Source organism: Pteropus vampyrus, unplaced genomic scaffold (genome assembly GCF_000151845.1).
Source record: "Pteropus vampyrus isolate Shadow unplaced genomic scaffold, Pvam_2.0 Scaffold140, whole genome shotgun sequence".
Lineage (NCBI taxonomy): Eukaryota > Metazoa > Chordata > Mammalia > Chiroptera > Pteropodidae > Pteropus > Pteropus vampyrus.
The window spans coordinates 5,127,473-5,151,822 of NW_011888921.1; the positions used below are offsets into that span (position 1 = coordinate 5,127,473).

Sequence of the window (24,350 nt, forward strand, 5' to 3'; positions counted from 1 at the left end):
ATCTTAACGATTTTTAAATGTACTGGTTAGTAGTGTTAAGTATATTTACATAGTTGTGTAACAGGTCTCCAGAATTTTTCATATTGCAAAATTGAAACTGTACCTATTAAATAACAATATCCCATTTCCCTTTGTCTGCATCCCCTGGCAACTACCATTCTACTTTGTCTCTATGAACTTGACTGCTATAGATACCTCATGTAAGTGGAATCATACAATATTTGTCTTATTTTTGACTGACATTTCATTTAACATGATGTTCTCAAGGTTCATCCATGTTGTGGCATGTGATAGGATTTCCTTCTTTTTAAAGGCCTAACATTCCATTGTGTGTGTATGCACATAACATATTTTGTTATTTTAGTAATTCTTCAATGGACATTTGATTGTTGCCACCTCTTGTCTATTATGAATAATGCTACAATGAATATGGGAGTGCAAATATCTCTTTGATGTGCTGCTTTCAGTTCTTTTGGATATATACCCAGAGGTGGGATTGCTAGATCGTATGGTACTTCTATTTTGAATTTTTTGAGGAATTTCCCTACTGTTTTCCATAGTAGCTGTACCATTTTGCATTCCCACCAATAGTACACATGGGTTCCAATTTCTCCATATCCTCGCCAACACTTTTTTTTTTGGTAGCGTAATGGATGAGAGATGCTATATCATTGTGGTTTTGATTTGTATTTCTCTAATGATGAGTGATGTTAATCAGCTTTTCACGTGCTTGTTGACCATTTGTGTATCTTCTTTGGAGAAATATCTATTCAAATCCTTTGCCAATTTTTAATCGAATTATTTATTTTTTGTTATGTCGTAGGAGTTCTTGGTATATGCTGGATGTTAACCCCCTTATCAGATATATGATTTACAAATATTTTCTCCCATTCTACTGGTTGCCTTTCACTCTTGGTTATTTCCTTTGATGCAGAAACTTTTAAGTTTCATGCAGTCTCATTTGTCTATATTTGCTTTTTTTGACTGTGCTTTTGATTTCATATCTAAGAAATCATTGCCAAATCCAATGTCATGAAGCTTTTTCTCTGGTGTTTTTTTTTTTTTTTTTTAGGATTTTTAGGTCTTTAATCCATTTTGAGTTAATTTTTGTGTATGATAAAGTAAGGATCCAACTTCATTCTTTTTGCATGTGGATATCCCGTTTTCCTAACATCATTGGTTGAAGAGACTGTTGTTTCCCCAAGGAGTGGTCTTGGTGCCCTTGTCAAAAATCTCTTTACCTTTTCTGGGCTCTCTTTTCTGTTCCATTTGTCTAAATGCCTATCTTTATGCTAGTACTACACTGTTTTCATTACTATAGCATTCTAATGTGTTTGGAAATTAGGAGATGCGAGGCCTCCAACTTTATTTTATTTCAAGATTGTTTTAGCTACTTGAGGTCTATTCCTGAAAGTAAAAAATATCTACATAATGTAATATTTATTATTTTAATCACTCCTAAGTGTACAAATCAGTGGCATTAAATACATTCACAGTGTTGTATAACTATCACCACTCTCTATGCCCAAACTTTTTCATCATTCCTGACAAAAACTTTGTACTCGTTAAACAATTACTCTCCCTTTCCTACTTCCCCCTAGTTCCTGGTAACCTCTCCTCTACTTTCTCTTTTTTCTCATCCCTTTTAAACCCATTCTGACATATATAAAAACCTTATGTCCTCTTTTGTTGTGATTTAAAATGAAAAATAAATATAACAATTAGCAATAAGTCAAAGTAATAAATTTTAAAACCACATGTCCATCCTCTTCTCATTTCCCCCCTTAAGAGTCATTGAGCTTGGGATGCCTAGAAACCAACATGTTTGTATACCTAGTATGGGGGGGGTGAGGTATGTGACTGTGGACTTCTTTAGAGCAAAACTAACTGAAGATGAGAGTCAGGTTCACTGGTTTTCTTAGCTTGATGCTCTTAGCTCAGAGAAGTAACTATCCCAGACTGACCATTTTGAATTTGCTCTACTACTTAATAAGCTGCAACAAATTAATATAAACAGATTTAATCATTTTTACTTTCTTTTTAATACATCCATCCATTATTGATTACCAGTTTTCCCATACTTCAGGCTTTAATTTAACAACGCAAAGAAATATTACATACACTTTATTCCCATTTTGGAAAAATACTTGACTGAATGTTTTTTTTTGTACAAATAAGTGGCTTGGTCAAGAGTATCCTTTGGGTTTTTTCCTCTAGTTTTTACAGAAAAATTTTAGTTTTTGAGTTATATGTACAGTAGAATACACAAATCTTAAGAGTAACCCAGTGAATTTTTACATATGTATGTACCCATATAAGTACCATTCACATCAAGATATAGAACATTTTACCCCTTAGGAAGTTCTCTCATGTTTGTTCTGAGAGAGATGCCTCCTTCCAGAGAAGGGATGTCATGACCCTTTTATCATAATGATATGTTTCTGTCTCTAATAATATTTTTTGTCTTAAAGATTTGAATTTCGTTCTTTTAAAATCTCACAAAATGTTTTCTGTCAGGCCTACTCTATCCAGTGGTAAATTCTATGTACTTCCATAGGCTTTGGCTGATTCTCCCAGTTTGGCTCAGTGCTCTGGAAGATGATAAGCCCCAGAGGTTCAGTCTGCCTTTCCTCAGGTCCCATAGTGTTTTGTAGAGGCTCTTACTCTTGATGGATTTTTTAAAAAAAATTTCCCAGGGCTATCTACTCATCCCTTCGTTCTTCTCTTTCCACATTTTACAAAATGCAACCCAACAAGAAAATGAGAGTAACCTTATATGAAATACTTCTCTTTCCACATTGAAAAGTATTTCATATAAGGTTACTCTCATTTTCTTGTTGGGTTGCATTTTGTAAAATGTTTTTCCTATCAGGTGTCTGGGTATAAGAGTTCTATGATCCTCATCATGCTTCCTTTACCCAGAAAACTTGGGCATGTATTTTTAAATGTTTAATAACATGGAAAAAATAGTATTTGTACCTTTACAATTTATAGAAGCTTCCTGCAGTAGTGACTAATCCAAATTTTGATGTTTCACTTTTCCTTGTTAAAATTCCTTCGTACTTTCTCATTCACCCCACTCCCCAAGTTTCTTGTAGCTGTGTGAGTGTTAAGAGGTAATATTTTAGTTTATGAGGCAGAGATGGAGATAAGATATTTGTGATAGATAAAAAAGATAAGATGACTAAGAAAACATTTTCTGAACTAAGAAGATGGTCTGATTCTAAAGGTTCTAAAGGAATGAAATATTGCTGTTTACAGCTATAATCTCTTCAGAGTACTTTTAATAACTAGTTTTGTTTAGAAAAAATACAAAATAAAACCTGTGGATATCTCTTGGAAATTTTGTACAGATAGCTAGTACTGTAACAGTGAATGTGTGTGTTTGTTTTCTCTTCAGAATCTCCCTGGAAAAAGAGACATGAATGTCTGCAATGATATTTCTTGATAAGAAGTTGATAGAAGAGAAGGAAAGGAGATCACCAACTAGAGAGCAGAATTTCCAAACCAGGACTTTATATTTATTACCTCCAACTACAGACTTTTCTTGCCTGCTTTTAAATCAGAGGTAACTACAGTCAGAACCCAGACAAGGCAAAAGAGTACTTTTCTTCCATATCTTTTGAGATCAAAGGAACCGCAATGTCTAGGAAACAAAACCAGAAAGGTAAGATTATATATATGTGGGCATAAATTGTTAACAACATAGTTGTGGAGTAATCACCATTTATATCTATATTTTTAAAAAACATTTTCTTAATATGTTTTGAATGGTTATACTTTCCCTTACCCAAGGCAATACTACTGATAGTTATAACTGTGTCATGACAGCAGTTAATTTTAGAAGAGTATACAGAACATTCACAAGTTAATCTGTTGTCTCTTTATCTAAATATCTGTGGATAGTACATTACAGCTTTGTGTGTTACTAGTTTGGGAATTAATTCATGTAACAGTTGCTTTTCTAGTCTTATAATAAACTTAATGAATTGGAATATACTTGCAAGAAAGCCAAATGAATCTTGGAAATGCACTTTTTAGAGAGCGAACACATGTTGGGGGGAGTGGTAGTAGATAATTTACTGCAAGATATTTTATCTCTTCTGAGTTGATGTTTCATTGGAGACAGGAAGTGAAACAAGAGTAAATGCTTCTAGTTTTTGATTCCTTCTTTAGCTTTCCTTCTGGGATAAGTACTCTAGCCTCTTGTATAAAGTAAAATATAAGATGCAGAGTCAAGAAATATCAAGAACAGTTATAAAGAGGGGAAGGACAACAAAGACTCTATAAAATCACTTTTTCAGCTTTCCTAGAATAGCTGTAAAACTTAAAGAGACGAATTTGTTTTTAATTAATAATTTTTTATTTTTCAGTTATAGTTGGCATACAATAATAGTATATTAGTTTCAGGTGTACAACATAGTGATTAGACATGTATATAACTCACAAAGTGATCACCCCAATAAATCTAGTGTTCCTCTGACAGTACGTAGTTATTACAATATTGCTGGCTATATTCCTTCAGCTGTTCCTTAGCCATGACTATTTTGTAACTACCAATTCGTACTACTTGATCTCTTCCCCCTTTATTACCGAATCTCCCCTCCCATCTGGTAATCCTCAAAATGTTCTCTGTATCTATGAGTTTTCCTGTTTTTGTTTGTTTGTTTATTTTGTTCTTTAGGTTCCACATATACATACAATCATATGTCATTTGTCTTCCTCTATCTGACTTACTCCTCTCAGCACACTACCCTTTAGGTCCACCATAAAATATCTTTTTCCATCCCATTACTTTTAGTCTGTGTGTATCTTTTAATCTGAAGTGAGTCTCTTGTAGGCAGCGTATGTAAGGGTCTTGTTTTCCATTCAGCCACCCTATCTTTTGATTGGAACATTTAATTCTTTTTCATTTTAAGTACTCGTTGATAGATATATAGTTATTGCCATTCTTTATTTAGACTTTTGATACATATATATATTTTTTTTCTTAAAGAAGTCCCTCTAACATTTCCTATAATACTGGCTTGGTGGTGATGAACTTCTTCAGCTTTTTCTTGTCTGGGAAGCTCTTTATCTTTCTTTTGATTCTTCATGATAACTTTGCTGGGTAAAGTAATTTTCTTGGTTATAGGTCCTGGGTTTTCATCACTTTGAATATTTTGTGCCAAGCCTTTCTGGCCTATAAAGTTTCTGTTGAGAAATAGGCTGATAGTCATATGGGTGCTCCCTCATATGTAACTAATTGCTTTCCTCTTGCCACTTTTAAGAGTTTCTCTTTGAATTTAATCTTTGGCATTTTAATTATGATGTGTCTTGGTGTGGGCCTCTGGGTTCATCTTGTTTGGGAGTCTCCGAACTTCCTGGAGTTGTATGTCTATTTAGGAGTCTCTGAACTTCCTGGAGTTGTATGTCTATTTCTCTAAGCAGGTTAGGGAAGTTTTCCGTCATTATTTCTTCAAATAGATTTTCAATTCCTTGCTCTCTCTCTCCTCCTTCTGGTACCTCTATGATGTAAATGTTGTTATGCTTGATGTTGTCCCAGAGGCTTCTTAAACTATCTTCATTTTTTTGGATTCTTTTCTCTTGTTGCTGTTCTGATTGGGTGTCCTCTGCTACCTCATTTTCTGTGTCGCTAATTTGATCCTCCATTTCCTCCACTCTATTGATTTCCTCTAATGCAGCGGTCTCCAGCCTTTTGGCACCAGTTATCAGCGCTCCTATGAGAATAATGCCTGATGATCTGAAGCGGAGCTAAGGTGGTGATGCTAGCACTGGGGAGCGGCTGCAAATCCAGATGAAGCTTTGCTTGCTCACCCGCCACTTACCTCCTGCTGTGCGGCCTGGTTCCTAACAGGCCACACGGGTCAGTACTGTTCCGCAGCCCAGCGGTTGGGGACCCCTGCTCTAACGTACTCTTCATCTCATATATTGTTTTCTTCATTTCTGACTGGCTCCTTATTATGTTTCCATCTCCATTTTTATGTTTTTTATCTCTTTGTTAAAGTTCTCACTGAGTTCATTTACTCTCCTCCTAAGTTCCTCAAGCATCCTTGTAACCAATGTTTTGAACTCTGCATCTGGTATATTGCTTGTCTCCATTTTGGTGAATTCTTTGTCTGGAGCTTTGTTCTGTTCGTTCATGTGGGACATACTTCTTTGTCTCCCCATTTTAGCTGCCTCCCTGTGTCTGCTTCTGTGTATTAGGTAGGGCTCCTAAGTCTCCTGGCCTTAGTAGAGTGGCTTTATACAGTAGGTGTGCTGTGGGGCCCCTTGGCACAGACCTGAGACGGGTCCAGCTGCAGGCCAAATTCACCTTCAGCCTGTGTACCTCCAGAGCCACCTGATAATAGTCACTAAGTAATCTACATATGGCTGCCACCCGTGTGCTAGGCTTATAGGTGCCTTAAGGGTTCAAGTCCAAAACCGAGGCTGGCTGCCACTAGTGCAGGGTTTGGGGCTGCTCAGCAAGAGGTACCGGGCACGCTGAAGCCAGATGTTGCTTCTTTGGGTTTTGTGAGCCTTTGAGAGATTTTATGAAAGTTTGCAGCAGGTCTCAAGACAGCCTTATGTATGGTGGGTTAAATCACTGGAAGCAGCTTGAGTGGGCCCACAAATTGGAAAAGGTGGTCTCAGGGAATCCCCTGGGCAGAATGACCTGTGTTATCCAGGGTGATCGTGCCTATGTTTGCAGGCTAGGAGTGGGGAGGGCTCAACAAAGAAACAGTGGCTTCTGCCTGCACCTCTGTCCATGAGCAAGCTGCCCCTCCAGCCTTTGCCCTGAAGCCCAACAGCTCAGCACCCCGCTGTATGTCCCTGGTGCCCCATGAGCAACTGCCTCAGTGCTGGAGCTCAGTGAGTGGGTCCATCAGCAAGTAAGGCCAGTGCACGCCCTTTAAGAGGAAGGTCTCCGCTTCCTACAACTCTCCATCTCACTCAGCCACAACTTCCGCTGGTTTTCACAGCCAGAGGTAGTGGGGACTTCTCTTCCCAGTACTGGAACCCTGGACTGGGGAGCCCAGTGTGTGGCCAGAACCTCTGGCTCTTCAGGTCGGGGAGGTGGCTCTGCAGCCAAGATAGCCTTATGGATTCTCCGATTGCCACTCATGGTTGTGGGACTAGGCAGTTTCACATCTCCACTCCTACTACTGTTTTGAGGTTACCTGTTATTTGAGGTGACCTAATTGTAGGGCTTCTGTTCAGCTAGACCTCAGGCGACTCCGCACACTGGTTGCTCTGTAGTTTTGTTATAATTTTGGTGTGGTCACTAGAGGAGGAGATATGCACAGCCTCACCTTCTATGCCATCTTGAATCCTCTCTTAAAGGGGCAAATTTAACAACACTAAAACTATTATACATAGCGTATATATTTGTTAAAAGAATGACCATCACTATTCTGGTTTTCCTCCTCTCATTCAATATAACTTTCAATTTAAAGTTAATTAAGTTCTTTAATTCAAAACAATTTAAAGTTAATTAAGTTCTTTAATTCAAAACAAAGCTATAGAGCCAGGTCTCAAATGTTAAATAAGAAGGAAATGCATTTAAACTTAATTTTGACTTGGCACTTCAAAAACCTCATTATAAGAAAATAATATTCCAGAGTTCCTTATGGTTTTGAAAACTGTAGTTTCTTTCTACTGTAAATCTGTAAAAAGAAAATCTGGGCTCTAAGACATGGTCAGATCACTAAAGAAGCTGAACTGTTCTATGGAATGAGATTAATCAACTGAAAGTTTTTATAACCTTTTTGTTTATTAGTCATAATTCAGCGTGCTTTTTTTTCCCAGTTAAGCTTGAAAAATTGAGTGTCTGTTTTCCTCGTGCAAATAAGAAATACTATAGTCAAAATACGATTCCAGACTTTAAGATAATTTCACCTAAAAGGTTCAGCATCTGAGTTTTCCTAAAAAAAAATTAACTTCGGCAGATTGCTTTGACCTTTTAAAAGCCAGAGTCTTTGTTTATTTCATGTATGTCTTTTGCCAGAGCTGTAAAAAAGTCTTCATTACTGTAGATTTATGGTATTCTTGAGGTCAGGTAGCGTCAGTTCTTCATTGTTCTCCTTCAACGTTGTTTTGGCTAGTCTGGGTCTTTTTAACTTTAGAATCAGTTTGTCAGTATCCACGAAGTAAAATGCTGGGATTGTGATTGGGTTTGTTTTTAATTGACATTTTGACAATATTGATTCATCCTCTCCACAAACATAGAATGTCTCTCCATTTATTTATTTCTTTTATTTCTTTCCTCAGAGTTTTGTGATTTTCCTCATATCAGCTATCCATGTTTTGTTAGATTTATACCCAAGTATTTAATTTTTAGGGGTGCTAATGTAAATAGTATTGTGTTATTTCAAATCCTATTTCTTCATTGCTGTTACATGGAAAAGCTATGGACTTTTGTATATTAACCCTGACTTGCAACCTTGATGTAATCACTTACTAATTCGAGGAGTTTTATTTTAAAATTTTATTATTGAAATTTTTAAGCTTATGAAAAATAGAATAGTATAGTGAACTCCCCTATACCTATAATGTAGGCCATAATTAATAACACATGGCTAATCATTTTTGTCTATACTTCAGCTCACCCCCAGTGGATTATTTTGAAGCAAGTTTATGATATCATCTCAGGGAAAGACTTTTTAAATAGACATAAAAAGCACTAATCATAAAGAAGAATTAATGTCAGTGCATTTTACATTAAAATTAAGAACTTTTGTTCATCAAAAGAAGACAGTGAAGAGAATGAAAAGGCACGTTATAGAATGGGAGAATAAATTTGTGTCATATTTAAATACTAGGAGAACTACTACAGGTAAATAAGAAAAAGACAATTCTGCCTCAAAAAACTGGGCAAGAGTAGGCATGCCAGAAAAGAGAATATCAAAATGGCTAATAACATGTATTAAGGCACTCTGTCTCTTTAGAAATGAGTGAAATGCAAGTTGATACTATAATGAAATGCTACTACTCTTGTTCTAGAATGGCTAAAATTAAAAAGATTAATAATACAAACAACAAGTGTTGGCGAGGATGTGGAGAAAAGGGAAATAGTATGGAGGTTTCTCAAAAAATTAAAAATAGATATACCTTTTGACCCTGCAGTTGCACTTCTGGATATTTATCTAAAGAAAACCAAAACAATAATTCGTTAAGATCTATGCACTCCAATATTCATGGCAGCACAATTTACAATAGCCAAGATATGGAAGTAACTTAAATGCCCATCAACAGATGATTGGCTAAAGAAATTATGGTTCATATAAACAATGGAATATTACTTAGCCATTAAAAAAATGAAATCTTGCCATTTGCAATGACATGGATGGACCTAGAGGTTATTACATTGAGTGAAATAAGTCAGAGAAAGATAAATACCATATGATTTCACTTATATGCGGAATCTAAGGAACAAAAAGAACTAATCAAAAACAGACTCACAAATATAGTGGACAATTGGTGACGGACAGAGGGAAGGGGGGTTGAGGGGCTGGGAGAATTGGGGTGAAGGGTTAAAGAAGTACAAATTAGTAGTTGATAGTTGCTCATGGGGATGGGGAGCACAGCAGAGGGAATGCAGTCAGCATTAATATGATGGCTAGGTAGAGGGCCAGGGGAGGGAGGGAGCAATTGGGGGGATCGTTTTATGAACTATATAGATGTCTAACCAATGTACTGTATACTTGAAACTAATTAAAAAAAAAGATTAATGATACCAAAATGTGAGTATGGAGCAATAACAAACAACTTTCAGAAACTGCTAATGGAAGGTTAAGTTGATACAGCTACTTTGAAACACTGTTTGACACTATATACTAAAGTTGAAGATATGCATACTCTATGACTAGGTTCTATTCCTAGATGCACTCAGCAGAAATGCATTCCCAAGTACACTAGAAGATTTGTACAAGAATATTCAAAACAACTTTGTTTGTATTGACCAAAAGCAACCCAGTCGTTCATCACTATCAGAATAGATAAATAAACAATGACGTAATCAGACGATGAAATATTATTCAGCAAGGAAAATGAACACATTACATTCACTTGCTAGAACATGCATGAATCTTACACAATGTTGAGTAAAACAAGCTGCACCAAAAATAAAATACATATGGATTCATTCCTTTTATAGACAAAAAGACTATACCATAATTCTTAGGTACGTGTTCTTAGGTGGTATCAACTATAATGAAAGGAAGTTTGGAGAGTGGTTACTTATGGCAAATGGGAGAGGACATAATCATGGAGGGGGACATGAGGAAGACTCTAGGATACTAGAAGTGTTTTATTTCTTAAACTGGGTAGTAGTTTTTGAGTGTTTGTTTTGTGATAAATTATCAAGCTGTGGTGCTCTATGAGTGTGTGCACTATAAATGTTATATTTCGCAAAAAAATTTTAAAAGACATTTCATTAGGACAGAGTGAGATTCAACCAAGTGTGTTATGTAAGTAGCGAGTTGCTTACCTTCACAAGTATAACACTGAAAATTTAGTGTTTACCTTGTGATAATTATAACAGCTATTTGGAAATAGAAATATTTATAATCCAAGTGGATTATTGATCCATAAGTCAGTTTTAAAAAGAAGAAGCCAATTTCTTATTTGCATGGTATTCATGAGTGAAGAGCGATAGATATTGCAGTGCTGTGGTTTTATGAGAAAGGTCGTTGTTTTGCTGGAGACAGATGCATGTGATTAGAATTGACTTGTTCATTTCTGTACTTGGATGAGGGAAGACATTGACTATTTGACAGGGCTAGAAGTAGCATCCAAAGCAAAGTCTTTCACAATGGCAGAAGAATATCTCTTACATCTAACGTACAGTTTTTTAAAAGTGATTTTCTCTTCCTTACTGCTCTCCTTCAAATTCTCAGGAATTCTTCCATCTAGTTTGTACCTATCTTAGTAATTGAAGATTTATTTAACTTTTAAGTATCACAGTTCTTAAATGTTTTAATGTTTTTGACTTACATAATGGCGTTTCTTTCTTAGGATAGCTGGTAGAATTCTTGAGACTTGAAGGTCAGTGAGGAGTAAGAAATAATTTTTTTTTTTTTTTTTTTTAGGAAAACGTGCATTCAGCTTATCTAATCCATCTAAGGCCAGAAGTATGGCTTACATTACAGTAACATCCAAGAATAACGACCCCATAAAATGAAAGATTCTGTTAAGTAGAGAAGTGTTAGTGAAATCTAAAAATGAGATTTTTTTTCTTGTAAGAGAGACTGAAAATAGGCCCTTAATAGCATTAAGTATGTTTTTCTTTAGACTTAAGTGACCACAGAGGCATTTTGTATGACCTGATTTATTTGCACACTGATTTTTCTGGTTTTTAGATTATCCAGGTTCCTTGATTTCTTTTTCTCCCTATTTTTACTGGCTGTCCGTCCTTTAGCCATATAACAATTTATTTTTATCTTTCCCAAAAGGCAGGGAGAGATTAGCAAGTAGAAGGGTAAAACTCATATCAATCCTCACTACTTGGAAATAAAGATGGAATTAAGTATTTTAACTTTTATTCTATTTCATACCCCATTCCTTTAAAAAGCCTGAAATTGGCTGTAAACAGATATCAGAATAACCATCATGTGACTTCATAATTTTCTAAGTAACTGTTTGAATTTATGTAATCCTTGGCACTATATACAAAGTTTTTTGAATAAAACATTAACTCAGAGATGATCTAGAATCAGCAGAGAATTTGTACTAATCTTAATAATTAAGGATTTATTTGATTGTTAATTACAGTTCTTAAGTGCTTTTAATTTTTTTGACTTAAGAAATTGAGTTGCCTAGAGCAGCTGGTAGAATTCCTGAGAATCCGAGGGATAGTAAGGAGTACGAAAGAATTTTTCTTTAACTGTGCATTTCATTTCATTTGTGGGAGAACTAATTTCACACTAATGAGAGATGGTATTGAGACAGAAAGTTTTGGCATTATAATCAATATCATTACCTCCTAGCTATTCTCTAGAGTATGTTATTAAGAAGTTTTTTGAAAAGTAGACTGACCTTCCTATCCAATCACCATTTGTGGAAAAACTAACAATTATTATTGGAACTGGCACAGCTTTTAAACAATGAGACCCTCAAGAATTCTTGGAACTTAAAAAAATAGCTTGTTCTACTGCACCTGCTGGGAACCTGGGAAAATCTATTGGTGAGAGTAATGTAGGATTGAATTGCTTGTCTGTGTCTTTAATAAAAATCCTGACTTTCCATTAAGTTCCACCTGGAAAAACCAGAACTCATTCTAGAAGTTTGGAAATATCCCAGTGTAAGTGCTTTTAGTCTTACAAAAAGGCCCAACGTCCTTAAGAATGTAGTTGAAGAAGCACTCAAAGGAGTAAAGAAAAAAATTTAATCAGCTGTTAACACTATGTGACAAATGAAAGCAAAAATAACAAAAAGATAAAAGGCTGCTTTATAAAAAAATGATCTTTTTTCATTGAAGACCCTATTAGCAGTTGGTAGTTGAAGTGTGGATTTTTCTGAATACATAAGCCATAGTAGTCATCTGAGAAGGCTGGGGAGACCAGTTGATGAGACTATTAGGTAGGTCTATATCCTTACAACCTATTCAGAGGATTGTGTGTTTGGTCATTGGTACCCAAGATGGAGGTTTCTTAAATAACTTTTAAAGAACTAAATGTTTAAAAATATTAGCATTTTGGAAGGCCACAAAAGTACACTATAGTAGAATTACTTAAAGCAGACTAACATTCTTAAAAAATTGTATTTTGATACGGTTGTCTTTCAAAATTTTGCATCTCTGATTTGCTCTCCTTCCAAGCCAGATTCCCCATTATTTACACATCTGTCCTTTTTCAAAAAATATATTAATATCTTATTTCTTACCAAAGAGTTGTAATTCTTCCAAGATTAGGTGATAAATTGGCAGAAGAGACTATTACTACCTAGGAAACTGAACTTGGTGGTATATTCACTTTTGAAGTTGTAAATACACTTTAGGCTTTATTTAGCTAGTAGTATCTGTGACAATAACTTTCTTTTCCTTGCATTCACATTTGCACAATATAATCCCTGTCCCAATATTTGCCACTAAAGAAACTGCATATGTAGAAACTGAATTCCATTTTACATTTTATTGGTGAGTTATATGTGGATTATTCTGAAAATTGGCATGAGGAAAAACAGTTTCAAGAGACTGGTTATTTTCTTTTACATGGTTGAGTATTGGCTGTGTTCAGTCTAAAGGAGAACTTCAAGTTTTTTAATTGTTCATGAGATACCATTTCTGTAAGAACTGGCACTTAGCCTCTGCTCTCGAGTTTATTTTTTAATTTTTAAGGAGAAGTTGATACAGTTTGAGAAAATATGACAAGCTATTATCACACTTGTTAGATTATCTGTATGTATAGGCTTTCTCACCCAAGAGTTTACCTGTGTTTAATTAGATCTTACCTCTAGGGCCTCTCTTTGGCCATGGTGAAATGTGAATAATTTTGTTTTCCAATTTGTTTTATGTATATGTAAGGAATATCAGTGAGTAATAACAGGAATCTGAGACCCGTAGAAGAAAGTTGATATACCAAGGTAATGTTAAAATAATGGCAACTTGAGAACTAGTATATTTGGTGAGTTACTATGTTTTAAAACTTGTTAAGATAATTGTTAAATTCCAGAGAAGACATACAGATGGCCAACAGGTACATAAGAAGGTGCTTGTCATCACTAATCATTAGAGAAACGCAAATCAAAACCATAATGAAATACCTCCTCACACCTGTTAAATGGCTGTTATCAAAAAGACAACAAACAAGTGTTGGCAGGCATGTGGAGGAAAAGGAAACTTGTGTTGGTGAAACGTAAATTGGTGCAGCTGCTATGGAAAACAGTGTGGGGGTTCTTCAGAAAAATAAAAATTGAACTACTGTATAGTCCAGCAATTTTACTTCTGGGTATTTGTCCAAAGAAAACGAAGACACTAACTTGAAAAGATATCTGCACCCCCATGTTCATTGCAGCACTATTGACAGTAGCCAAGATGTAGAAACAATCTAAGTGTCTGTTGATGGATGAATGGATGAAGAAAATGTGATACACACACACACACACACACACACACACACACACACACACACACTGGAATATTATTCAGCTACAAAAAAGAAATCTTGCCATTCGTAACAACATGGATGGACCTCGAGAGCATTATGAAATAAATCAGAAAAAGACAAATACTGTGTGATCTTACTTTTATGTGGAATCTTAAAACAAACAAACTCATAGATACAGAGAATAGATTGGTGGTTACCAGAGGCAGGAGTGAGGGATGAGGGGTTGGGCAAATGGATAAAGAGGATCAAAAGGTACAAACTTCTGGTTATAAAATACATAAGTCCTAGAGACATAATGTACAACAATGGTGATTATAATGAATTATCCTGTATTGCATATTTGAAAGTTGCTAAGAGTAAATCTTAAAAGTTCTCATCACAAGAAAAAAATTTGTAACCATGGGTGACAAATGTTAACTAGACTTATTGTGGTAATCATTTCACAATATATACAAATATCAAATCATGTTATATACTTGAAACTAATATATTGTTATGTAAATGTCAGTTGTACTTCAGTTTTAAAAAGTTGTTCATGGTTGGTTTGATATATGGGGTAATCAGACTTAGACATTTCTGTGTCATCCTCAATGCCTAAAACAACTTTTGCCTGATTTTTGAAGCCAGCAAAAACAATAATAACAAAACTTGCAGTATTTATAAATATGTCAGTGATACCATAAATAACATACATTTTCCAAAATGTTCCTAAATGTGTGCTATTTGAAATAATTCCAAGAAACTTCTGAGATAGTTCTTGATAGAGTGAAATAAATGATAATAAGAAAGCTCAATCTCAAGGGCTTCTCATATCTTTTATGAATGTTGCTTGAGAGTAGTATTTAACTGCATTTTTTTCTTTCAAAATTTATTTCTGATAAAGTATACATGCTCTTCTGTCATAGGGCAAATATCAAAGGATGAGCTCCTGCCTTATTTCCTACCAATGGAATTAAGTAAATTTTAGGCTTTCTTTACATGAAAAAATAAGAGAATTGTTAAATTCGCTAAATATTGTTGCTGGGAAATAAAAATAACTTTATAATGCTGAGAGGAACTTAAACTCTAGTTCATGGGAAAAGGGTTTGAATCTACTTAAGTTGTTGTTTTAAAGAGGCAGTATTAGCTGGTGAAGATATTAAATTATTGCTTTCCCTTTTTGGTGAACTCATGATTTAGAATATAAATACAAAATTGGCATTTGTGCCCTGGGAGGCTGCCCTGTATGGATTAGCTCAGTAGCTCTTTTGCCCTCTGGCTTCTGGTTCAGTTTGGCCGTTGGGCAGCATAGGTAGGAGCTGAGAGACAGGGAGGAGAGTGAGGTAGGGATATGTATTCTCCCATTCTTTCCCCGAAAGGCCACTGAGGGCTTACTAATTTGAGTGTGCTATTTGTTTCCTGCTGGGATACTGACTGAAATAGCTGCTTTATGTATTTTTTCATTATCCTAATTGGTATGCCAGAGAAACCCTAATAATACTTACGCTAATTGGGGGGCAGCAACTGAAGGTGTTTACAAAACTAAACTACCCTTTGTTTTCCTTGTACTTTGTTTCATCTAGTGTGTTATTAAAAATAAATAAATAGTGGTAGATGATAAGAAGCTAGTAATACTAATAGTTCATTTAAATATAGACACCCCAAAATGTTGCTTTACTTTGTGTCCCCTCTTTTCCCGAAAAGAGTTTGGTAGCTTGATTCTCTAATAAGATTATTGAATTCCTTTGTATCATCTCACTGCTCATTAATATGTCTTTGGAAGAGAATACTTACACATATCCTTTGGCTAACCTATAGCAATTCTGAGACGGTTGCTGGATAGTATTTTGGCTGTATAGGATTTTCATTTTCATATACTGTGTCTCTTTTCAATTATTAAAGATAATTGGGAGTTAGCCATATTATGTAATCATCTGGAAAAGTCAGGCTTAAATATTGAGTTTGTGTAAGTGCAACCTGATTTTTAATTTGGTAATAATCTCAAAACTGCCAGTATTACAGAGGTTAAATCTAAATGAATTCACAGTTCATTTTTAATTGGCAAGCATAGTTTCTCTTGGAATGACATAGGCTCTATTCATATCCTCTTTTCCATTTTTAGTACCAAAATGTGTTATCATTCTAATTCATAAATTATCAGTCTTCCATAGCAACTAGGAGCTATTTGAAAACACAGGATAAAGACTGAGCTGTAAAAGAGGCTTGAATTAAAACACATCTGTAATAATAGCAAAAGAATTTGGAAAATGTACTAGAATATTGCTCTATTTTTAAAACCCCTATCCATTGGGTTGCTATAACAAAATGCCAAAGACTAGGTGGCTTATAAACAAAATAAATTAGTTTCAAACAGTTCTGGAGGCTGGAAGTCTGAGCTCAGAGTGCCAGCATGGTTGGTTGAGGGCCCTCTTCTGGCTCCCAGACTTCTCATTGTGTCTTCACATGGTGATAGGGGCTAGGTTGCTCTGTGGAATTGCTTTTATAAGAGCACTAATTCCATTCATGAGGGCTCCACTCTCATGATTTATTTACCTTCCAAAGGTCCCACCTACTTATACCATCACTTTAGGATTTTGACATATGAATTTGGGTGGGGGAGGACACAAACATTTAGACTGTAGCAACCCCTTTTTCTCAGAAATTTCCCTTTTCCTTGCTTTGTTGAAATTCTAACCCCAAGCTACTCCCAAGTGTGGAGTATGAATAAGCAATGTTGATGCCACCTGGGAGTAAAAAATCTCAGTCCATGGCTAGACTATGGAATCAGAACCTACATTTTAACCTGAGCTTCCCCAGATAAGTATATGCATCAGAATTTGAGAAGCACTCTAACCATTTCCTGGGATTACATCTCATTAGATTAAAATAAAGTTGTCAAGTGTTTAAGCTGAGGTAATTTATCGATCATGTAGTAACAGGTAAATACGGAACATTAAATTTACAGATAGCCTTTTCTTTTTAAGTACAGAGACACCAAACACTTTTCTGTAATCAATCATATTAAACTAAGTTTTCCCATGTTGAACTGGTAATGTAAACTCAGGTACATTGCTTCACCAAGCATTATATTTGGGACACAAACATGAATATATTCATTGAGTTCATATCTAAAAACATGATTTGTGTGGTATAGTCTAAAAGATGGAAATTACTTCATGTGTTATATTTTATTGTTAATGCCATGGAAGCTCTCATTCTCACTCACATTTTCAGATTCATTAGTGTAAAATTTTACTTTGGGGAGCCATTTACTCGTAACATTTTTAGGGGGCCTTTTAAATTAGGATAAAGATATCAAGGATTACTGGACAGCCTAATATAGTTAATGTATTTAGTGTTTTTCTCAAGCTGTAACAGTTTCTATTAAAATGAAATTTTATGATTTTAACTCAAATATAGTTATCAGTTATCTATATAATAGAATCTACAGAATAGTAACTAAGTTGTTGTTAACTGTTTATGGGAAGAAAACATCTGATATTGGCCCTTTTATTTGGAACATGGATCACACATCAGTTTTTGATTTTGTTGAATATATTTTTTCCTTCTTTCAGATTCATCAGGATTCATTTTTGATTTGCAGTCCAATACTGTACTGGCCCAGGGAGGAGCTTTTGAGAACATGAAAGAGAAGGTATGATTAGTTAACTATGGATAGTAAATTTGAATGTCATAGTTAAATTTGGGTACTAATACAACCAGTGGCTACCCAAACTCATTAAGTGAAATTTTAAGAACAAAACAGAATCCCATTGTATATCAGAGAGTAACTACCATGAAAGTTTTGAGGAATCAGAGCCTAGTAATGCAGACATGATTTTTTTGCATATCTCCGTATATATTCTAAATTCCCTTGAAGGCATCTTAATTAATTAACATTGTAACAAAGAATATTTATATGGCTAAGTGTGTATCTCATTTGGCAACAGTTTTTAAGGAACAGTATAAGTAGGATCCTCCCATTCACTTGAAGAGGATTCTTAAGTCCAGGAGACTTCAGGGCAAGAAGAGAAACATTCTTTGGAAGAAAACCAGGTGTTTTTACTATTATAAGTCTTAATGAGCTATACTGAGAAAAATATAAACTAAAAGATTTATGTGCTTTTTAAAAAAAATTATCTTATTAAAAGTATATTGTTGATTATGGAATCATAGAGATATATAGGTTCAGTAATATAAACACTTTCACATTTTAAATTATCAGAATCTTACTTTTGTCATTGAATCTGTAAGTTTTGCCTAAAATCCATTCTCTGTTGATCAGTGCTAAATTTTTTGCTCATCTCAAAAATGTGTATTACAAATTATCTCCCTTTGAGTTATAGATTATATAGATTCCCACTTGTATGATTTTAAACCTTATCATTGTTTAATAAGCCTCAAACAAAAAAGAATGTAGAATATGAAAGCAAGTGTACTAAAAAAAGACTTAGGTTCTAATACTGACTCTGCTTATTACTTGTACAAGATACTTCTCATCTATAAAAGGACTCTCTTTTCAAGCAGCATTACTGACTAGGTAACCTGAAAACATTCTTAATATAAAATACCTAGAATACAGAATGAAAAATAGCATACATCATTTTAAATGCAAGCTGAAGACAAGTAAAGAAAATCCTTAGGAGTTAAATAAATAGAGGGAACTAAAAATCAGAGCAGTAAGCCTGAGCTAGGTAACTGATGTGTTATACTACTCTCAATAACAAATGGGCTTTACCACACAGGCCCAAATGCTCAAGGCTTTTCCTAGGTAAGGAATTAGAGCTGAGATCTTATATAAGATTGAAATCCTAAAAATACCTTACCTTCAGGGAAAAGGGTGAACTAGAACAAATCTTCCCACTGACTTATGAACACAGTATTTTTATTGTAATGTTTAGAGGGACATATTTAACAAGCAAAAGGAATTGCAAATAAGTCTTATGTTTTATTAAATGTTTTATCATTAGTACTATATTATTAATATTTTATGAATATTGTAGAATAAAGCAAATCAATAAATTAACATTTTTAGGAACTAAAACTTATTTTAAAGGAAAGAGATACATGTTTAAAATCATATAAGAAAAAGCCTTTTAATGTTATATTTGAATTGAAGATGTCAATATGAATGAACTTGTGTTGTAAAAAACAAGATCTCCTACCTCCCTACCCACTGAAAGGGCCCAGAAATAATGACTCCCCAGTAGCAATAAACACATCTAACTCTTAGATCTTGGTTTCTAACTACCACTCCCTACCTAAAAGAACCGGAGCTTTTTGGAGAAATAACCAATTTTACATTGCACAGTAAGACAAGAAATGAAAATTATAAGGATTGGAAAGGAAGAAAAAAACTGCTGTTATTTATAGACAATATAATTACCTACATAGAAAAATCAAGAAAGGCTTACATTTATTTTATTAAACTTGCTTTTATCTAGTGAATATTTGTTATGTTTTGCATGCCTGAAATAGTTTATAATAATTTAAATTATAGTGTTATACAATTATGTGAACTAAAAATGTTTTTAAAAATGCTATACAAAAATTAAGTTGTTATTGGTGATGATTCATTAAACTTTCCACCTTTCTCTACAATATGTTAAAAATGAGAAAACGTTAATGCTAAATTAAGTACTGATACCTAAGGTAAACCACCTTTTCTTAAAATAAAAGTCTAGCACATACCGTCTGTTTCTAGAAATGTCCTGCTTTTCCAAGTTTTGAAATTAATTTTTATGCATTGTTATCACTCATCTATTAATCATTCCCAATGAGATAGTTGTATGTGCTCTCATTGACACTAAGGAGTGATACATAGTGTTAAAAATGAAATGTCACTCTGTGTTATTCTCTGCAATAGGCCTCAGTTGCGAGCTGACCTACTGATGTTAAAATTACTTGACCTTGTCATCTTTTCCAGATAAATGCAGTGCGTGCAATAGTTCCCAATAAGAGCAACAATGAAATCATCCTGGTTTTGCAGCATTTTGATAATTGTGTCGACAAAACAGTACAAGCATTTATGGAAGGTAACCCTAGCTCAGTTTTTTTGTAAGTTTGCATTCATTCAGATGGAAGTTACTTAAGACTTCTATAACATTCATTCAGCAACCTGATGTTTCGTAGATGATATAGCAGACCCCATGATTATATAACATACCATGCCGTTTTTTAAAAGATATTTCTTAAAGATACTTCTTTCAGCCCTAGAAATAATTCATTCATAAACTATAAGATATCTAGAATAAAGGACAAGCTGAGAAAATGTCATCATTTTATTCAAAATGTTCTCTAATGGTAGTTAAGAAATCATGTGGCTAGTGGGATAAGGGATTTGATTGAAACTGAGTTGAATAAGAATTTAAAAAACTCTTAATGACAAAGCAGTAATCCAGTGGCCCAGCAATAGATGGCAAATTCAAGGATTCGGCATTGTCTTCTAGGCTCCAATACCATTTAATTTGGTTCTGACAAATGATTCAAATGTATAAGTTTTGAGTTTCCTTATCTAACATATAGAAGAATGGTGGGTTTAGCCTTCAGATTTATAGAATTGAGGAGTATTTTACAAACTTTTTCCACATAACTTGTTTGAGGAAAACTTTGCCTGAAGCTTTTGCATCATTAACAGCTACATCAGATTAGGTCTCCTTATTTCTATTTTTCTGCCAGTATAGAATAAACAGGTCCAAATACTGTAAGATTATTCTTAATCGTCATGCATTTTCTTTATGTTAGTATTTGAGTCTAGGTAGTGTACAGCTCTCTCTAAACAACATACCCAAGTTGGTGTTTAATCTTCTAGAGGAGAGGGAATGGCATACTTGGGCTGAAACCACTCATCTTTGTTGTCAGTCTATGTATAAATAAAAGGATTTTCAAAATAGGCTGCATTAGTTGCTTCTTGGAAGAACTTACTGAGGAAATTAAATGGAGAAGGGGGATCTAAATGGGACAGGTATTCCAAAAGGTAAGCATGATATGATTATCTCATTAGCTCAGAGACTTGAACCTTAACTTTTGCTATGAGTAACTTTAGAAATTCTCCAATAATTACAAAATGCAGGAACATTAATTCCTGCTTGACCATGCATATGGTAGGAGAAAAAAATCTGTAACTGGTTTCTCTTAACAGGTAGTGCCAGTGAAGTACTCAAAGAATGGACAGTAACAGGCAAGAAAAAGGTAAAAATGAATTAAATTTAAAAGCATGATATTGATATTTATGATGTAAAATATTTAGGCTTTTCAGAAATATTTGAAAGAAAAGATTTATATATGCACTTTCAGTTCACCTAGTTAAAAAAGTCTCCTATTACCTTGAAACACAGCTGTATATATAGAATACCACACAATTTCTTCCATGTGATTTAAGGCAGGAAACACAATGATTCTGCCATGGTGCAGCTGCCGAGGGTGTATTAACATTAGGCAGGGATGAAACAGGAGAGTGTCTCGAAGAAAGCAGAGCTCTAGAGAAAGTGATCTAGTCCAGTGGTTTTAACATCATTCATATCATAGATTAGTTTAAATAGTTTAGATTTTTAGTCAGACAACTGTGTTGTAGTCTCTAATATTAATGAACTTCGACTTAAAACCCAAAGAGGGACTTTGCTACTATTTAGCTATGCAGAAGGGTCTGATCCAATTTAGAAGGCCCTTTGGCCTGTGGAGTCAGTCAGAACTGGATTTATATCCTGTTCTCCTACTTAGTGGCTTTGTGACCTTGGAGTATTGTTTAACTTTTGTGTACTTTAGTTTGCTCATCTCTAAAATAGAAAAATAATACTAACAAATACAGGTACCTAACGTCTAACATACTATTTCTCATTTCTTTCTTATCCACTTGAAACCAAAACGCTTTCCTCAGAAGATACTAGGTAGTCTGAAAGTGCTTCCCACAGCTCGGTACTCTAAATCTAGCTCCTTTAGGAAATATTTGAGTATGGCTTTTAATCAGGTATCTCTGTGAAATCTCCTTGGGGTCTTTTCCTATATAAGATTAATGCCGGAGTTGTGGAATGCTTTCTTGATGACTGAATCACTTCGTTAGGAGTTCCGTTTCCAGGCTTGGCCCCAGTGACCCTTCAGGATTTTTTCCAAGGAGAACCTAATACTACTACAGATTCCCCTGAAGCTCTCCATACCTACAGCTTTGAATATTTGCTTAACTTCTTCCCATTGCTTTTACTTAACAAATAGCTCTGTATGCTCTGGAGAGCACCAATTTATTAATTTCTTGGCCCAGAATAATACGTTATTAGTGATATAAGATATGCGTGAAGTTGGAAAAGTGAGACACATAAATTTCTTAAAATTTAGAGAAAGAAAAATGGCTTCCACTTTGATTACCACTTTGTACTCTCACAAGTAATATAGGAGAATGCCTGTTTCTCTATACCATCAACCCTATCAACCCTACAGTGCTATCAAACTTTTTGACCTTTGCTAGTCCAGTAGATAAAAAGTGACATTGTAGTTCAGTGTTTTTTCCCAGATGTTTTTACTATGGTAAAATGCACATAAGTTTTACATCTTAAATATTTTTAAGTGTATAGTTTAGTGGTATTAAATACGTTCATAATGTTATGCAACCATCACTACCATCCATCTCCAGAACTTTTTTGGGGGGGGTGGGGGGTACTTTTCATTCTAAGCCGACATCTGGAATAATTTGCCAATAAAGGCTTTCTGTTTTACTTTTATTTTTATTGAGGATAATTGACACACATTATATTAGTACCAGGTGTACAACATAATTATTTGATATTTGTATGTATTATGAAATGATTACCAGAATAAGTCTAATTAACATTTGTCACCATACATGGTTACAAATTTTTTTTCTTGTGATGAGAACATTTAAGACCTGCTATCATAGCACTTTTCAAATATGGATCTCTAGAACTCTTTTCAGCCTATAAAACTGAAACTCTATATTCATTAAAAAGTAACTCCTCATTTCCCACTTCCCCCTGGCCCTTGGCAACCACAATTCCACTTTCTGTTTCTATGATTTTGACTACTCTTAAGTACCTCATATAAGTGGAATTATACAGTATTTGTCTTTTTGTGGCTTACTTCAATTAGTATAACATTCTCAGGATTCCATCCATGTTGTAGTATATTGCAGAATTTCCTTCCTTTTACAGACCTGAATAATATTCCATTGTAGTATACGTCACATTTTACTTATCCACTCATCCACTGATGTATGCTTGGGTTGCTTCCATGTTTTAGCTATTGTGAATAATGCTGCAATAAACATGGTGTACATACTGCTTTCCACAATAGCTGTACTATTTTACATTTTTACCACATTGCACAAGAGTTCCAATTTATCCACATCCTTGCCAGCACTTGTTGTTTTCTGGGGGTTTTTTTTGATAGTGGTCTTTTATTTATTTATTTTTTTTAATGCCTACAGCACCTGGTACTCCTAGGTGGTCTCCCATCCAAGTATTAACCAGGCCTGACCTTGCTTAGCTTCCAAGATCAGACGAGATCGGGCACGTTCAGGGTGGGATGGCCGTATATTTTTGACTTGCATTTCCTTAATGATTAGTGATGTTGAGCATGTTTTCATGTGTTTGTTGGCTATTATATATCTTCTTTGGAGAAATGTCTATTCACATCTTTTGTCCATTTTTTAATTGGTGTTTTGTGTTTTTTGTTATTGAGTTTAGAATTCTCTATATATTCTGGACATTAATCCCTTATCAGATATATGATTTGCGCATATTTTCTCCCACTTTATGGATTGCCTTTATACTGTATGGATACAGTGTTTCTTGATGCACAACTTTTTTTTTCCAGTCTGATTTGTCTATTTTTCTTTTGTTACCTATGTCTTTGGTGTTATATGCAAAAAATCATTGCCAAATATAACGTTGCGATGCTTTTGTCCTATATTTTCTTTTAACACTTTTAGTGTTTTCGGTCTTACATTTAGGTCTTTGATTTATTTTGAGTTAAATTTTGTACATAATATTAGGTAAGGGTCTAATTTTATTTTGTATGTGAGTATTCTAGTTTTCCCAGCACCATTTGTTGGAAAGACTGTCCTTTCCCCATTGAATGGTCTTGGCACCTTTGTCAAAAATCATTTGACCATGTAGGTGAGAATTTATTTCTGGGCTCTCTATCCTATTTCATTTGTCTGTATGTCTGTGTTTATGCCAGTACCACACTGTTTTGGTTACTGTAGCTTTGTGCTAAGTTTTGAAATCAGAGAGTGTGAGTCCTCCAGTTTTGTTTCTTTTTTCAAGATTGTTTTGG

General features: G+C 34.6%; 1 protein-coding gene and 1 pseudogene across 4 annotated transcripts in view; one reads left to right on the top strand and one right to left on the bottom strand.

The window, feature by feature from the left end:
* SPATS2 (spermatogenesis associated serine rich 2) overlaps positions 1-24,350 on the top strand; it is a 91,228-nt gene that overhangs the window by 39,807 nt on the left and 27,071 nt on the right. For all 4 annotated transcript variants that reach the window (XM_023535446.1, XM_011368279.2, XM_023535447.1 and 1 more), the window contains 4 exons: positions 3,401-3,667; positions 17,642-17,721; positions 19,993-20,101; positions 21,208-21,257. In XM_023535446.1, the coding sequence (XP_023391214.1) occupies positions 3,643-3,667; positions 17,642-17,721; positions 19,993-20,101; positions 21,208-21,257 (264 nt within the window). In that variant the 5' untranslated portion in view covers positions 3,401-3,642. The remainder of the gene's footprint in view (positions 1-3,400; positions 3,668-17,641; positions 17,722-19,992; positions 20,102-21,207; positions 21,258-24,350) is intronic.
* On the bottom strand, positions 23,491-23,609 carry LOC111744781 (annotated as a pseudogene).